This window comes from Jatropha curcas, chromosome 5, assembly GCF_041381405.1.
Source record: "Jatropha curcas cultivar XTBG-Jc1 chromosome 5, XTBG_Jcur_1.0, whole genome shotgun sequence".
NCBI classification, from domain to species: domain Eukaryota; kingdom Viridiplantae; phylum Streptophyta; class Magnoliopsida; order Malpighiales; family Euphorbiaceae; genus Jatropha; species Jatropha curcas.
The window spans coordinates 710,875-727,852 of NC_143155.1; the positions used below are offsets into that span (position 1 = coordinate 710,875).

Below are 16,978 nucleotides of genomic sequence, written 5' to 3' on the forward strand. Positions count from 1 at the left end.
TTATAGACTCTCAAGTTTATGAGTTTTGAGGGATCTTTGAGCTTATTTTAATTGTAAGAGTTAGTCGTTTAAAGAACTGAAATTTAACCAGCATAGAAGTAATTCGAGCAAACTAACATTGTCGTTTAAAGAACTGAAGGGTAAAATGAATAAACTTATATATAAACAACAAAAAGCAAAGTTTTCCTAAAATATATAGATCAAAATACGCAAACTCATCACCAATACAATACTGAAACCCTCCTCCATAACATAGTCAATTACAAAAAAACCATAAGTAAAAACACAAATTCTTACTTTACGACCAACAAATCCTGTAATACAGTAAACATGCCATTAGTATTCTTATTTTATCTTTTTCTGGATAAAGGTCTCAGTTAGAGCAGATTCAGACATAAAAGAAGCTACCAGTAGTCGAGAAGCCTGCAATACCAAACAAGTTCCCAGATCAAAGAAAGAAAAATACTAGTATATAGTAATTATAGGTAATTAAAGTTGCAATCTTTCTGTTAAAAATAGGGCAGGGGTATCACTCACCTCCTCATTCCCGACATGAACATTCAGCTCTTCAATGTCATTGAAAGGTATATTCAATTTGTTTAAAACGGACAGACCGGAAATTTGGGATATGGGTGTTACAATCAGATCATCTGTTACTGTGAACATAGCAGGTCCCTTCATAAATCCTCTGCCAGTTTTACCGCTCTTGTATGTTGATTTTGGATCCTTTACTCTTAAGGCAATGCTTCTATTGCTAGTAGGTTTATCCAAAGAAATCCCAACATTAAACCCTAAACCATTACTACTCAATTTGAGGTAGCAGAGCTGGTGGGCAACTTCCTTCACCCCTAGAAGCTGGTTCTCATAGCCAAAATCAGGAGCAATCTTGGGACTAAGTAAAATCTCTTTATGGACATTTGTTTGGAAGTATTTCTCACTATCAAGATCCATAATACTTTTATATAAATAGTCTATGCACCCTTTTGAATGAGCACCATTCATTTCTTTCATTATAAACCCAAGAGGAATGGTAAGGAAACTAAAGAGTAAATCAACAAAATCATCACCAACTTCTGCATAGCACACCCTTTTCTTGGATTTGCTGAGAAATAGCCTTGCACAAATCTTCACATTTTCTTTTCGTGCATTTTCCCTAATAAGTTGGTGCTTAATTATTGAACTCGCTTGAAAAGTTTTCTTGCCAAAATCAGGTAATTCTTTAGGCCTCAAGAAAGTTTCTGTTAAAGGAAATTTTGATACAAACAAGTTTTTCAGCAAATTCAAAACCTGAAACAAAAAAACAAAACCATGAAATGTCGTCAAACTAGTCAATCTTTAACAAATTAAATCATCAGTTCTATTAGTTACCTCATCAAATCCAATACTAAAGACTCTCTCCTCGGTGGAACTCATATCCATGATTCCAAACTTGGAAATCAAAGAAAAGCTTGCAGCAGCTGACGAAGGCATCACCTGTAACTCGTCGCTTATTACAAACCCAGTAAATTCTTTAGCAAAAGCTGTTCCATCTATTGAATCCTTTGATCCAATAGTATCTACTGTGACTGAAGAGTTCATGGCATTTCCACAATCACAATAGCTACCTGCGTACTGACTCAGTAACTTACACTCAGAGGTTATGCAATCTAACTTCCCACAAAAAAAGTATTGCCGAGTCTCGCTATCAATTTTCAGTTTCAAGTCCTTATACTGAGTTGCAGACCCATTTTGAGGGCGCAGCAGCATTGTCTTACATGCTTCAGTTCTGAAACGCTTGACATTGAGATTTTCAACACTTGCATACAAGTTGTTCATACAACCTATCGCTGTGATTGGTGGCTGATTATTTGTGAGCCTGACGATGGTTCCAATAGGCATTGTCAAAAAACTAAAGAGAACATCAGCGAAATCCTCATCAGATTCAGCAAATATTATTCTGTCGTTTGCCTTGTCAACTAATGCCTTCAACTCAATAGACATTTTTGCTCAGATAGTAACCCACACGGTTTGGAATCTGCAATTATTGTTAAGATTTGATTCAAAATTAAGTTAGTGGAGCCTTTATGTCACGACCCGTTTCCATGGGCCGGACCGGCACTAGAGCCCAGGTAAGCTTAAGACCCCGAGGCTCGTAGTAAGCCTGAATCACCAAAATACAACTATTTTAATATGAATTTCTACCATTCAGCCAATATTACTACGCGCAATAAACCTTATAATTATATTATATTTCGGCCCCAAATTTAGCATTTTAAACACTTCATAAATCGGCCCAATTTGTAATACACTACAGTCATAATATGGGCTATCGGTAATACATGCACTAAGGATATATATATCTTACAACTGCGTAGTTTGATAATATCTAGGGAGTAATAAAATTTTTATACGTAACAATACATTAATTAATTAACTACAGAAATTTAGAAATTTACTTTTATAACTCTGCGGAGAAGATTACAGAGCCTTAGCCAACTCGAAGGAATTTCCTAATTCCTGGAAAGTTAAACAAGGGAAATGTGAGTTTTATAATGAATAGGAATTACTACACATGCATTCACACGAATGTGTAAATAATTAAATCTAGTCATCCGACTAGTTATATGGTCACGCAGACAGTCACACAAATGACATCACAACAGCACTCACACATATTAACACATTCACATAATCACATCACGTGGAAATTGTTCTGTGGCGTCACCGAAACCTCCGATGAGCCGTCCTCCCTCATGGCCCATCCTATCATGACGTGTGCACCAGGAAGCCGATCCCCCATACATGGTCGACCGGTCTAATCCTCACTTGACCAGCCCCCTCATTGTTTTTTCATTCTCTTTTTTCTTTTCCATACCAACAGGAGGCCACCCTGTGATTTTCCATATCATCCATATCATTTCATCAGGTGTACACGGGGGCGTCGATCTCCCCAAACCTGGTCAACGGTCAATTTCCATATTTTCATCATTTCCAGGACCGTCCTCACAAACCCATAGTGACCCATTTCATCCCAATTCCACACAAACAAGGCATAGGAATGTCACAACACATCTAATCAAACATTACAATTAAATGCAAGCACATTAAATGAACAAACATTGTTATGCTAATGTTCAAATATAAACATATATACAATAAGTAGAAAAGTAATGAATTAAATAAGTGATAATCCATTAAATAGACAATTATAGCATTATGTAGCAATGTAACTATGCATAATGCAGATGATATTATACTATTTATTATTATTTATTACACTAGATGGGAAAAGACTTAAATTCCGATTCCAACTTGTCGAATTAATGAACCAACTAAAGTGATTCTAATGAAATGAAATTGGTAGGAGAGGAAAGAATTAATTAAAACTTCCTCCTAAATAATAAAGGATTATCCTAAATAAATCCTGCGGCCTATTCACAAATAAAACTATTATAGATTCAGTCGAAATTTCTGCAGAACCTCCATTAAAAATTGGACTATCCACCTATTTAAAGAAACACAACTTAATATATATAGATATCAATCATTACACATAGCCCATCCATCGGGCGATCAAGCAATTAAATTTCCCTTCCTCCATCCAAATACCAATATCAAGCAATGATTTGAAGAAATAATTAAGAATAAAATTTCTAAATTCCAGCTTAAACTCATAACGCACAGGCTAGCAAATTCACTAATCAACTTCTTATCATTGGTACCTAAGTCTTATACAAGGATAACTAAATATTTCACAAAAGATCGAAAGATTCAGATTTAGATATTTATATATAAAACAAAATACACTAATTAATCCTTAATTAACATTCGACTACATATTACTTAATAATATTAACCCTTATTAATATTAACTTCATAGAAACTAAAACATCCTAATTATTATCAAATTCATACATATAACTTATTTTGAGTACTAACCAAATGTAATTACTTTGCTAACTAGCTAATTAAACCTTTCTAAGATTGTATAGTTCTTGTTTATCGACTTTCTGTGATTTTTCAGCCTAAAGCCTAATTTCTAAAGATACGTCAATCCACAGTTCAATATCAATTGATGTCAGATAGTAAAACTAATTATATATTCATACTCTACACGAAAAATGCAATGTTCTGTCTATTGGAAACTCCGGTCACCGGAGCCACCGCTGTCTCTGCCGTCCACGTTGGCCGGAGGTACCATGGTTCCAAAATCTTGCAACTCTTACGCAAAAACATAGCAAATTTCATATAAAACCCAGTTCTATAGCTAACTACTACAAATTATGTCAACATCTAACGAAATCCCAATTTTTTTATTCTTAAATCCCTAAGTCCCATTTTGATCAATTCCTTCAATAAATCGCCTATTCTATACAAAATAATTTGCAAAAGAGTGAGGAGGGAGGATAATCGGCTTAACTTGTCGGCGATAGTCGCCGGAGTTGCTCGGAGAGAAGGACGAAGACGCGACTGTCTCGATCGGGCTGAAGTCGCGGCTTTGTTGTGACTTTTGCGCTCACCAGAAACGGACAGCTGCAGCGAGGAGTCGACGGCGAGGAGGCGCGGCGCGGGTCTCTGGTTGTCGGAAAACGATAGGAGGAGAGGGGCGCGCCTGCCTCGCTTAAGAGGGAAGAAGAAGAAAGAAAAAAAAAAAGGAAAATGGTTTCTGGAATTTTTTTGGCCATTCCGGTTCGATTCGAATCGATTTGGCTCAATTCAATGATTTGGCTCTATTTTTTGTTTGGTTCGATTCGAACCGATTTGACTCAATTCAATGATTTGGCTCTATTTTTTTGTTTGGTTTTCGAGTTTTCCACTTGGTTTTAGGAAAATTCAAACTGATTTCCCGGCCCGATTGATTTATTTTAATTGATTTAATATTTAACGTCCAATATAATTCTTAACAAGTTTAGAAAATCCTCGGTTAGGTGTTGAGACACTATACTTTGGGCTTGGGCCCAACTCGCGAAATTGGATGCGATTAAGGTTATATAGTACTTGCGGCCCACATAATCAAAAATTCTGATTTTTGATTTATTAAAAATTCAAAAATTTCGAAAATAAAATTCCTGGATTTATGTTACTGTTAGTAGTGGCAAATAAAAGATTATCTGCTGCAGATAGTATAGATTAGTTGCAAATTTTAGGCTATTTATTTTCTATTCAGTTGTTATGTAATGCCTATAAAATGCTCTGTTTTCTTCTTCATTTAATATGCAAATATACACAGCTCCACTTTCTCTTCTGTCTTTTTGGTTTCTTAATTATCTTAATTAACCAGCAATTATATAAGAACAATTCAAAATCACAAACAGATATCTGCAATATTTTTTTCTTCTTGGAAGGAACATTCATAGTTCTTCGAAAAGTTGCCCTAGATAACAAGTGCTCAAAATGCTGAAGTAGCAGCCCCTCTACTTAATCAATCACAAAAGAGGTTCTTTCAAAAAAAAAAAAACAAAACGAAGGAAATATATATATATATATATGCTTCATGGAGCAAAAGCATAGAAATAAAGTTCATCCCAATCAATAAAATTAGAAAACAATGAAAAACAGAAAAAAAAAAAAAAATTTCAGTGGTTGGCCCTTTTGATCATTATATAATGGTGTATAAGCTAAAAAAGTTGAGATGTTGTACCTGAAACTGGTATTCTTGAGTCTCAGAAATCCAACTTACTGCAAGTGTAAGCAGAGAAGTTCCAGCAAGAGTAAAGAACCGCCTGTATATATATAAAGTTCCTACTGCCTTTGCCTTCATTCAGAATAAAGCTACGTAAATTCTACAGATGCCTGCCTCAACACTTGGAATTCTCTCATGTTGTATCCCACCGTTGATTTTGAGAGAATCAACGGTATGAAGTCATCTCTGCAAATAGCATAATAGAAGCCATGGAAGAGCGTTGTGAGATATGAAAAGATTGCAAGAGAGAATTGAAATTTTAAAATATCAAACCATAATAAATTTAGTTTGACAATATCAAGCCACAATACATTTATCACATCTTAAATTTAGTTCGAGTAGGAAATTACATTTCCTAATACCAAACCAATAGAATGTTATGTATAGTAAACTTTTACTTTCAAATGTAAATTCTGCCTTGTAAATGAATTCATTGGATGATGTTATTTAATTACATGTTTGACAACTTTAAATTCAGTCTTGGCAACCGGTCACTCAATCTTCGTTAGTCACAAATCATGAGTGACCAAATTGTAAGAATTAGGTATTTATAATTGCAATTTATCATGCATACAAGTGATTCGTGCAAACTAACATTGTCGTTTAAAGAACTAAAGGGCAGAATGAATACAAACAATTCCTCAGTTACTTGTATATAAACAACAAAAACAGAATTTTACTAAAATATATGGATCAAAATAGGCAAACTCATCGCCAATACAATAATTAAACCCTCCTCAGAGGCCATAACATAGCCAATTACAAATCAAAGTAGAAACATAAATTCTTACTTTTACAACGATATGCATTATATCACAATGACCAACAAATCCTATTTGCTCAACAATCACCAAAACGGAAAGGGTTTTCTGGGTTTTTCTTTTCCTGGAGAAAGCTCTCGGTTAGTGCAGATTCAGATATAAAAGAGGCTACCAGGAGTCCAGAAGCCTGCAGGCAGTATCAAACAAGTGCACAGTGAGATCAAGGAAGGAATATATAACATAGGTACAATTGCAATCTTTCTATTAGAAACAGATAGGGGTATCAGTTACCTCTTCGTTCCCTACATACACAACGCGCTCCTCAATGTCATTGAAAGGTACATTCAATTTGTTTAAAATAGATATACCTGAGACTGGGGATATGGGTGTTACAATCAGATCATCTGTTACTGTGAACATAGCAGGTTTCATCACAAATCCTCCACAAGCTTTAGCTTTCTTGTTCGGTGATTTAGGATCTTTTACAGTTAAAGCACCTACTCTTTGGCTAGAAGGTTCATTATCCATAAAAAAACAAGGATTACCAAGGCAATCAAGTACATAGTAGTACTGCTGGTGGCTAGCTTCCTCCACCCCTAGCAGCTGTTTCTCATAGCCAAAATCAGGAGCAATCTTGGGACTAAGTAAAATCTCCTTGTGGTCATCTGACTTGAAGTATTTCTTACTATCAAGATCCTTAATACAATTATATAAATGATTTATGCATCCTTTTGAAGGAGAGCCATTCATCTTTTTGATTATAAAACCAAGAGGAATGGTAAGGAAACTAAAGAGTAAATCAACAAAATCTTCTCCAACTTCTGCATAGCACATCCTTTTCTTGGATTTGCTAAGCACAAGCCTCACACAAATCTTCCCATTTTCTTTTGATGCACTTTCGCCAATTTGACATTTAAAATTAAGGCTCGATTGATCCGAAGTTTCAGTGCCTAGTTCAGATAATTCTTTAGGCTTCAACAGAGTTTTGGTCAAAGGAAATTTTGATATAAATAAGCTTTTCTGCAAACTCAAGACCTGAATCAACAAAAGAAAGCCATGAATTGTCGTAAAACTAGTCTATCTATCACAAAGCAAATCATCAATTTTGTCACTTACCTCGTTTAATCCAATGTCAAAGATTCTCTCCTCAATGGAGGTCGCATCCAGGATTCCAAGCTTGGAAATCAACGGAAAGCTTGCTGCAGTTGATGCATGCATCACCTGTAATTCATCACTTATTACAAAACGAGCATGTTCTTTAACAAAAACTCCTCCATCTAACGATTCCTTTGACCCAATAGTATCCACGAAGGCTGAAGAGTTCATGGCTTTTCCACAGCCACAACAGCTACCTGCGTACTGACTCAGTAACTTACACTTAGACCTTATGCAACTGGAGTCCCCACAGTAAAAGTAGGTTGGAGACTCACTATCAATTTTCAGTTTCAAGTCCTTATACTGAGTTGCAGACCCATTTTTAGGGCGTAGCAGCATTGTCTTACATGCTTCAGTTCTGAAACGTTTGACATCAAGATTTTCAACACTGGCATACAAGTTGTTCATACAACCTATCGCTGTGATTGGTTGCTGATTATTTGTGAGCCTGACGATGGTTCCAATAGGCATCGTCAAAAAACTAAAGAGAACATCAACCAAATCCCCATCAGATTCTGCAAATATCACTCTGTTGTTCGCCTTGTCAACTAATGCCTTTAACTTTATAGACATTTTTTTGGTTCAGATATTATTAATCCACACAGTTTGGAATCTGCAATTAAAAAAACCACTATCATCAACAGATAAATCTCCTGCTAAAGCAAGTTTTTTCTATTTGGAAGGAACATATATAGGTTTTAGAAAAGTTGCCCTAGATAACAAGTGCTCAAAATGCTAACTGGCAGCTCCTGATTAATTAATCATAAAAGAAGTTCTTTAAAAAAAAAAAGAAAGGAAATACATATTTGATTCGTGGAGGAAAATCACAGAAATAAAGTTCATCCCAATCAATAATATTAGAAAACAATGGAAAACAGAAAGACTAACAGAAAACACAACAACAAAAATAAATCATTGGTTGGCCTTTTTGATCATTATTTAATGGTGTATAAGCTACATAAGTTGAGATGTTATCCACTGACTGCAAGTTTAAGCAGATAGGTTCCAACAAGAGTAAAGAACTGTGTATTTATAAACTTCTTATTGCCTTCCTTCAGAAGAAAGTGCAGATATATATATGCCTGACTCAACTCTTGGAATCCTCTCATGTTGTATCCCAGCCGTTGATTTGAGAGAATCAACGGTATGAAGTCATCTTTGGAAATAGCACAATAGGTGATATGAAAAGATTACGAGAGAGAATTGAAAATAATATCAAGCCATAATAAATTTAGTTTTATACTATCAAGGTACGAAACATGTATTAAATCTTAAATTTAGTTTAAGAGGTAATTAATTTCCTAATACTAAGCCAATAGAATGGTAAGTATAGTAACCTTGTAATTATGCCTTGCAAATGAATTCAATGGAAGATGTGATTTGCTGACAGAGATGCTTCTTCTCATTGGGTTAATGGGTTTGCTGCAAATTTGGGTGTGTGCTCTCTCTATCCCAACGGCGGAGCTGTGGGTTGTTCATGAAGAGTTGAACGTGGCTAAAAGATATGGTCTTGCTTCTTTTTTTCTAGAATGCAAAATTGAGTTTGTTGTGAGATTGATCAGAGGCGAAGTTTCTGTTCCTGTTAGTTTTCAACCGCTAGTGATTTCTATCAAGTATCTTCTCGAGGAGTTTGCTTTTGGTCTGGTTTCTCAAATTAATAGAGAAACGAATATGTGCGCATATTGGCTTGCTTGCTATGTGAGTAATCTTCCAATGGGTGTTAATGGTCTTCTTGCTTGTCCCTCCTTGCTTCCTCGCGAAGTTATGGGCGTAGCCTACTATAGGCTTTATATCAAAGCTTTTGCTTTTTTTTCTACCAAAAAAGAAAAAAATATTGCAAACATGTTATAACTTGTATGTTTTTTTTTTTTAAACCACCTGTATCTATCTGGATTTCTTTATTAGAAACCGAACCACCTAATTCGTAAGAGTGAGCATTGCATTCCGTTAAGGTAACTCAATTTGAAATCAAGGGGTAAAAAAGATACAACTCGAATTAAATTAGTTAGTTTAGTTTTGAATTCTTTAAGTTTAATTTTGATGGAGAATCTAGTATAAGCACATTTTTAAATCACGGCCAAACCATTAAAAAAACTTTCAAACTTTGCTAAATCTAACTTTTTTCTTCACCCGAAACTTGTATATTACTTATATTAACATTCTAAATGCATCTACTTGATTTAATGGATAAAAAATTATTTTTATGGAGTCCACAATTTCTCTCATGGTCAGGTTAACATAAGGAATGAGTTAATCAAAAATACATCGTTTCAAACTTTTCCATCACCTACATCAGCCAATCACATTTTTCGGTTATTATTCGATAGGAAGGAAGCAATTATTGTCTTTTCATTCTCCTAAACCATAACCCTCGATCAATTTTATCATTTAACCAATTTTCCTAAGCAAAATGAAGAGAAGAAAATTATACATAAAATTTCACTTGCATTTTCAGGCTAAAAAATGACGAGATAAGGACCGACCTCCTTTTGTTCCTTAGTAGCATCAGCAAAAACTTTAAATTAAAAAAAAAATGGTGTTCTCCTCTTGACAGCTATAAAGGCAACCATGGACCCCGGTGAAGCCAAACCTTCTTTTGCAAAGACATTTGATTACTTAATTAGGTTCTAAGACATTTCTTTATTCTTCCAAAGCTTATCTCTTATATTAATTTCAAGTTTTACTTGGTTGTTGATGAGATTGCATAAATTGGAGTTTTTGGAAATCGGAGATTTTCATTATATCGGCCAAATTGAAGCTTATTTGTTAAAACACATTTTAGTTAAATAATTGTATTATTTAAAATATCAAACCATAATAAATTTAGTTTGACAATATCAAGCCACAGTACATTTATCACATCTTAAATTTAGTTTCAGTAGGTAATTACATTTCCTAATGCCAAACCAATAGAATGTTATGTATAGTAATAACCTTTTACTTTCAAATGTAAATTCTGCCTTGTAAATGAATTCATTGGATAATGTTATTTAATTACATGTTTGACAACTTTAAATTCAGTCTTGCCAACCGGTCACTCAATCTTCGCTAGTCACAAATCATGAGTGACCAAATTGTAAGAATTAGGTATTTATAATTGCAATTTATCATGCATACAAGTGATTCGTACAAACTAACATTGTCGTTTAAAGAACGAAAGGGTAGAATGAATACAAACAATTCCTCAGTTACTTGTATATAAACGACAAAAACAGAATTTTACTAAAATATATGGATCAAAATAGCCAAACTCATCGCCAATACAATAATTAAACCCTCCTCAGAGGCCATAACATAGCCAATAACAAATCAAAGTAGAAACATAAATTCTTACTTTTACAACGATATCCATTATATCACAATGACCAACAAATCCTATTTGCTCAAATATGATCAAAACGGAAAGGGTTTTCTGGGTTTTTCTTTTCCTGGAGAAAGCTCTCGGTTAGTGCAGATTCAGATATAAAAGAGGCTACCAGGAGCCGAGAAGCCTGCAGGCAGTATCAAACAAGTGCACAGTGAGATCAAGGAAGGAATATACATAGGTACAGTTGCAATCTTTCTATTAGAAACAGATAGGGGTATCAATTACCTCTTCGTTCCCTACATACACGACGCGCTCCTCAATGTCATTGAAAGGTACATTCAATTTGTTTAAAATAGACGTACCTGAGACTAGGGATATGGGTGTTACAATCAGATCATCTGTTACTGTGAACATAGCAGGTTTCATCACAAATCCTCCACAAGCTTTAGCTTTCTTGTTCGGTGATTTAGGATCTTTTACAGTTAAAGCAATTACTCTTTTGCCAGAAGGTTCATTATCCATAGAAAACCTACCTTTACCAGAGTAATCAAATACATAGGAGTACTGCTGGTGGCTAGCTTCCTCCACCCCTAGCAGCTGTTTCTCATGGCCAAAATCAAGAGCAATCTTGGGACTAAGTAAAATCTCTTTATGGCCATTTGTTCTGAAGTATTTCTCACTATCAAGATCCATAATACTTTTATATAAATAGTCTAAGCACCCTTTTGAATGAGCACCATTCATTTCTTTCATTATAAACCCAACAGGAATGGTAAGGAAACTAAAGAGTAAATCAACAAAATCATCACCAACTTCTGCATAACACACCCTTTTCTTGGATTTGCTGAGAAATAGCCTTGCATAAATCTTCACATTTTCTTTTCGTGCATTTTCCCTAATAAGTTGGTGCCTAATTACTGAACTCGCTTGAAAAGTTTTCTTGCCAAAATCAGGTAATTCTTTAGGCCTCAAGAAAGTTTCTGTTAAAGGAAATTTTGATACAAATAAGCTTTTCAGCAAATGCAAAACCTGAAACAAAAAAACAAAACCATGAAATTTCGTCAAACTAGTCGATCTTTAACAAATTAAATCATCAGTTCTATTAGCTACCTCATCAAATCCAATATTAAAGACTCTTTCCTCTGTGGAACTCATATCCATGATTCCAAGCTTGGAAATCAAAGAAAAGCTTGCAGCAGTTGACGAAGGCATCACCTGTAACTCGTCGCTTATTACAAACCGAGTAAATTCTTTAGCAAAAGCTTTTCCATCTATTGAATCCTTTGCTCCAATAGTATCTACTTTGGCTGGAACGATCATGGCATTTCCGCAATCACAATAGCTACCTGAGTACTGACTCAGTAACTTACACTCAGTGGTTAAGCAATCTGACGTCCCACAATAAAAGTATTGTGGAGTCTCGCTATCAATTTTCAGTTTCAAGTCCTTATACTGAGTTGCAGACCCATTTTTAGGGCGTAGCAGCATTGTCTTACATGCTTCAGTTCTGAAACGTTTGACATCAAGATTTTCAACACTTGCATACAAGTTGTTCATACAACCTATCGCTGTGATTGGTGGCTGATTATTTGTGAGCCTGACGATGGTTCCAATAGGCATCGTCAAAAAACTAAAGAGAACATCAACGAAATCCCCATCAGATTCTGCAAATATCACTCTGTTGTTCGCCTTGTCAACTAATGCCTTTAACTTTATAGACATTTTTTTGGTTCAGATATTATTAATCCACACAGTTTGGAATCTGCAATTAAAAAAACGACTATCATCAACAGATAAATCTCCTGCTAAAGCAAGTTTTTTCTTTTTGGAAGGAACATATATAGGTTTTAGAAAAGTTGCCCTAGATAACCAGTGCTCAAAATGCTAACTGGCAGCTCCTGATTAATTAATCATAAAAGAAATTCTTTAAAAAAAAAGAAAGGAAATACATATATGATTCGTGGAGAAAAATCACAGAAATAAAGTTCATCCCAATCAATAATATTAGAAAACAATGGAAAACAGAAAGACTAACAGAAAACACAACAACAAAAAAAAAATCATTGGTTGGCCTTTTTGATCATTATTTAATGGTGTATAAGCTACATAAGTTGAGATGTTATCCACTGACTGCAAGTTTAAGCAGATAGGTTCCAACAAGAGTAAAGAACAGTGTATTTATAAACTTCTTATTGCCTTCCTTCAGAAGAAAGTGCAGATATATATATGCCTGACTCAACTCTTGGAATCCTCTCATGTTGTATCCCAGCCGTTGATTTGAGAGAATCAACGGTATAAAGTCATCTTTGGAAATAGCACAATAGGTGATACGAAAAGATTACGAGAGAGAATTGAAAATAATATCAAGCCATAAATTTAGTTTGATACTATCAAGCCACGAAACATTTATTAAATCTTAAATTTAGTTTAAGAGGTAATTAATTTCCTAATACTAAGCCAATAGAATGGTAAGTATAGTAACCTTTGATTATGCCTTGCAAATGAATTCATTGGAAGATGTGATTTACATGCTTGACAGGGATGCTTCTTCTCATTAGGTTAATGGGATTGCTGCAAATTTGGGTGTGTGCTCTATCCCAACGGCGGAGCTGTGGGGTGTTCATGAAGGTTTGAACTTGGCTAAAAGATGTGGTCTTGCTTCTCTTTTTCTGGAATGCAACATTGAGTTTGTTGTGAGATTGATCAAAGGCGAAGTTTCTGTTCCTGTTAGTTTTCAGCCGCTAGTGATTTTTATCAAGTATCTTCTCGAGGAGTTTGCTTTTGGTCTGGTTTCTCAACTTTATAGAGAAACGAATATGTGCGCATATTGGCTTGCTTGCTATGCGAGTAGTCTTCCAATGGGTTTTAATGATCTTCTTGCTTTCTCCTCCTTGCTTCCTCGTGAAGTTATGGGAGTAGCCTACTATAGGCTTTATATCAAAGCTTTTGCCTTTTTTTTTCTACCAAAAAAAAAAAAAAAAAAAATTGCAAACATGTTATAGCTCCATGTTTTTTTTTTTAAACCACCGGTATCTTGATTTATTTATTAGGTAACTCAATTTGAAACCAAGTGATAAAAAAAGATACAACTCGAATTAAATTAGTTGGTTTAGTTTTGAATTCTTTAAGCTTAATTTTGATCGAGAATCTAGTATAAATATATCTTTAAACCACAGCCAAACCATTAAAAAAACTTTCAACTTTGCTAAATCTAACTTTTTTTGTCACCAAAACTTGTCTATTACTTATATTAACATTCTAAATTCATCTACTTGATTTAATAATAAAAAATTATTTTTATGAGACTCACAGTCTCTCCCATAATTAGATTAACATAAGGAATGAGTTAATCAAAAACACATCGGTTCAAATTTTTCTCCATCCCCTACATCAGCCAATCACATTTTTCGGTTATTATTCGGTAGGAGTGAAGCAATAATCATCTTTTCATTCTCCCAAATCACAACCCTCGATCAATTTTATCATTTAACCGCCTTTCCTATGCAAAACGAAGAGAAGAAAATTATGCATAACCTTCTTTTGCAAAGACATTTGATTAGTTAATTAGGTTCTAAGACATTTCTTTATTCTTCCAGAGCTTATCTCTTACATTGATTTCGAGTTTTACTTGGTTGTTGATGAAATTGCATAAATTGGAGTTTTTGGAAATTGGAGATTTTCATTATACCGGCCAAATTGAATTGCTTGTTTGTTAAAACACATTTTAGTTAAATAATTGTATTATAAAGTGAATTGATACTTAGCGTTAATGTTAATAGATTGACCTATTTTTGTTTCAATTTTTGACTTTCATGTGGTTGTATATTTTATAAATTTGATTTGACAATTGAATTTTTTTTTATTTTTGCTATTTTCAATCTTATACTTCTTTAAAGCAGTATTTATTTGTTAATTAATTTATTTAAAATAGTGTGTTTTGGATTCAAATAATTACGTGAGAAAACGAGAATCCCGAAAAACTTTTTTAATACATTAAATCGAGTAAAATTTGAATTTGGGTGCTATTGTAATTAATGTTTAAAATGGTACCTAAAAAAAAAAAAAGTTAGATTTAAGATATAATTAAAACAATTCGTATAAGTTTGAGTTGATTTTTAACATATGGAGTTTATGTTTCGGTTTAAAATACAAGCACTTTTTTTTTTTTTTTATCATGAAGCAAAAAATATTGGCTTAAACTAAAGCTAAAAATAAATAAAAAAACAATTGAACCCATAAAAATCAAATCAGTTCGGTTCTAAACACTATTTCAGCTTGATTCGGGTTTCATCTTAAAAGTTCAGTTTGATTTGATTTATTTTAAAACGAATCAACGGTTCGCACAACCCTATTTAACAACCCAAAAACGACAGTTCGCACCCCCGTATTTAAAAGGCTGTTGCAAAGGTTTGCAATCCCGGTTGAAAGCTATCTACGCTGCGAATTCCTGTCGTCAAAAAGAATCAGACTCAAAACGCCAAACGGAGAATTTTGGCATTTTTTTCATTTATTTTTTTTTAACTGCCCTCCATATAATACCGGCCCTTCACAGTTTTTAACTTCTCTTCAGTTTTCGTTCTGCCCTCTCTTTTCAGGTGCGTTTGTTTCCTTCTCTAGCACTCCTCTTCCTTGCTTCGCCATAGAATCTCTGTTTCTTTAACAAAATCAACGCCTTCTCTCTCGCCGATCTATTTCTTCTATATTTGCGTAATAAGCAGAAATACGCATAGCAGTAGTGCCGATCTACATTTTAAACCCTAAATCTTCATTTTCTTTTGAATTGTCTCTAGGGTTAGCTAACCTGCAAGTTTCAGCCTTTCAGGTATGCAATTAGTGCCGTTGCCTTTTTCTTTTCCTTGTGTGGAATAGTTTGGTTGCTGGGCAAGATGGATGAGGAATTTGAGGTTACTGATGGTTATTGGCTATTTTGTTGTAAAAAATGAAAATTTGAAACTTTGATATGTTAGACTGGTTTTTGCATGTCTGGTTTTCCATAGTCGTGTACTTAAATTACCATGATTGAACATTTCTTGACGCAAGATTGTACGAGTTCCATGATAGGTGTAGCTTGACTTGTCTACATGCGTTACTGCTTTTTCCCAATAATGATTCCACAGCTTTTGTTAGAATCATACTTGGAGTCTTTTAAGAATGGTTATTTGTTACTATTATGCATAACATATATAGGTTTTTGAGGGGATGAATTGGATGAGAATCTATGTGACGTTTTTTTTTTATCAATAAAGGATTAGATTAAAAGGAAATACAATAATTAAATCCAGATTTTCAAGAATCATTTAATTTACTTTTGCATAATAAGAATATAAATGTGAAATCAATCTAGCTAATCCTTTGCAAATTTAGTAATTTCTCATTTTTGTATATAACGTGTACGCTAATGTTGAATTTCACACTATTTTAAGTATTTTATTAATTAATATAATTCAAATAATTTATATACATTAAATACCATGTGATTAAATAATTAATTTCATCAATATATACTTTGTCTTATTAAGATCAAAGTCAAAATTAATCATCGTACTTGTTCACATTCAACACTGCATGCAAGTGATCAAAATTATATTCAAATAATTTACCAAAAAAAGAAAATCCAAAGTAGATTTTAGTAATCTTATTCTGCATTTTTTCTTCAACATAAACACTCAATTGAGCTGCATAAGATGAGGTTTGTCCATTGTTTTGTCTTTGTTTCTTTCAGACAACAGAAGCTTGGCTTAATTCCAAGAATGTACAAGGTAGAAGAAACGTCAAGGAAATTGTTGTGGGCCGAGGTGCAAAAACGTATTAATTTCAGAAAAAGAGAAGATAACAAGCTGTAATTTAATCTGGTCCAAGATCGCAGAAAGAATTTTACTGTGAACTTTTTATGACAAGCAATATCAGACGACGATGATCATATCCACCATTTCCAAATCGTCAAGGCGACGATGCGTTGAGTGTTGATATTTGACAACAAGGCCTTTCACTTTCAACCTTAAATTTGTATATATCAATGTAGTTGAATTAATACCAGGTCTTTTCAATCTAAAACAGAACTGAGTTCTAATACTATTTGCTTTAAATCTTTGA

General features: G+C 34.0%; 2 protein-coding genes, 1 long non-coding RNA gene and 1 other non-coding gene across 5 annotated transcripts; 1 reads left to right on the plus strand and 3 right to left on the minus strand.

Annotated features, from left to right (window-relative positions):
• Positions 1 to 141: 141 nt before the first annotated feature.
• On the minus strand, positions 142 to 4,619 carry LOC105631076 (uncharacterized). The gene is made up of 5 exons (XR_016320916.1): positions 4,400 to 4,619; positions 2,436 to 2,496; positions 1,369 to 2,014; positions 538 to 1,287; positions 142 to 423 (listed from the first exon to the last, which is right to left on the minus strand). It is a non-coding gene; the product is annotated as an uncharacterized LOC105631076 (transcript).
• A 1,688-nt stretch (positions 4,620 to 6,307) lies between these two features.
• On the minus strand, positions 6,308 to 9,332 carry LOC149495954 (uncharacterized). The gene is made up of 4 exons (XM_089721586.1): positions 8,916 to 9,332; positions 7,540 to 8,191; positions 6,715 to 7,458; positions 6,308 to 6,610 (listed from the first exon to the last, which is right to left on the minus strand). The coding sequence occupies exons 2-4, from the start codon at positions 8,149 to 8,151 to the stop codon at positions 6,503 to 6,505; spliced, it is 1,464 nt and encodes a 487-aa protein (XP_089577712.1). The 5' UTR covers positions 8,152 to 8,191; positions 8,916 to 9,332; the 3' UTR covers positions 6,308 to 6,502.
• Positions 9,333 to 10,745: 1,413 nt separating this feature from the next.
• LOC110009161 (uncharacterized) lies at positions 10,746 to 13,773 on the minus strand. 2 transcript variants are annotated; one of them, XM_089721021.1, is made up of 4 exons: positions 13,368 to 13,773; positions 11,996 to 12,647; positions 11,248 to 11,914; positions 10,746 to 11,069 (listed from the first exon to the last, which is right to left on the minus strand). In XM_089721021.1, exons 2-4 carry the CDS (start codon positions 12,605 to 12,607, stop codon positions 11,035 to 11,037), a joined length of 1,314 nt encoding a protein of 437 aa, XP_089577147.1. In that variant the 5' UTR covers positions 12,608 to 12,647; positions 13,368 to 13,773; the 3' UTR covers positions 10,746 to 11,034. The 2 variants fall into 2 exon arrangements, with proteins under 2 accessions (XP_089577147.1, XP_089577146.1); XM_089721020.1 differs by having other exon boundaries at positions 11,171 to 11,914.
• Positions 13,774 to 15,144: 1,371 nt separating this feature from the next.
• Positions 15,145 to 16,957, plus strand: LOC105631063 (uncharacterized). Its single transcript, XR_005177941.2, has 2 exons — positions 15,145 to 15,707; positions 16,608 to 16,957. It is a non-coding gene; the product is annotated as an uncharacterized LOC105631063 (long non-coding RNA).
• Positions 16,958 to 16,978: the final 21 nt, after the last annotated feature.

What these genes read in the sequence shown, in the direction of transcription:
- LOC149495954 (XM_089721586.1), bottom strand. Translation starts at nt 8,151, where the DNA reads ATGTCTATAAAGTTAAAGGCATTAGTTGACAAGGCGAACAACAGAGTG. An exon ending in TTGACATTGGATTAAACGAG is followed by an intron (nt 7,459 to 7,539) that starts GTAAGTGACAAA and finishes TTGTTGATTCAG; the next exon opens with GTCTTGAGTTTGCAGAAAAG. An exon ending in TGTATGTAGGGAACGAAGAG is followed by an intron (nt 6,611 to 6,714) that starts GTAACTGATACC and finishes TACTGCCTGCAG; the next exon opens with GCTTCTGGACTCCTGGTAGC.
- LOC110009161 (XM_089721020.1), bottom strand. Translation starts at nt 12,607, where the DNA reads ATGTCTATAAAGTTAAAGGCATTAGTTGACAAGGCGAACAACAGAGTG. An exon ending in TTAATATTGGATTTGATGAG is followed by an intron (nt 11,915 to 11,995) that starts GTAGCTAATAGA and finishes TTTTTGTTTCAG; the next exon opens with GTTTTGCATTTGCTGAAAAG. An exon ending in TGTATGTAGGGAACGAAGAG is followed by an intron (nt 11,070 to 11,170) that starts GTAATTGATACC and finishes TACTGCCTGCAG; the next exon opens with GCTTCTCGGCTCCTGGTAGC.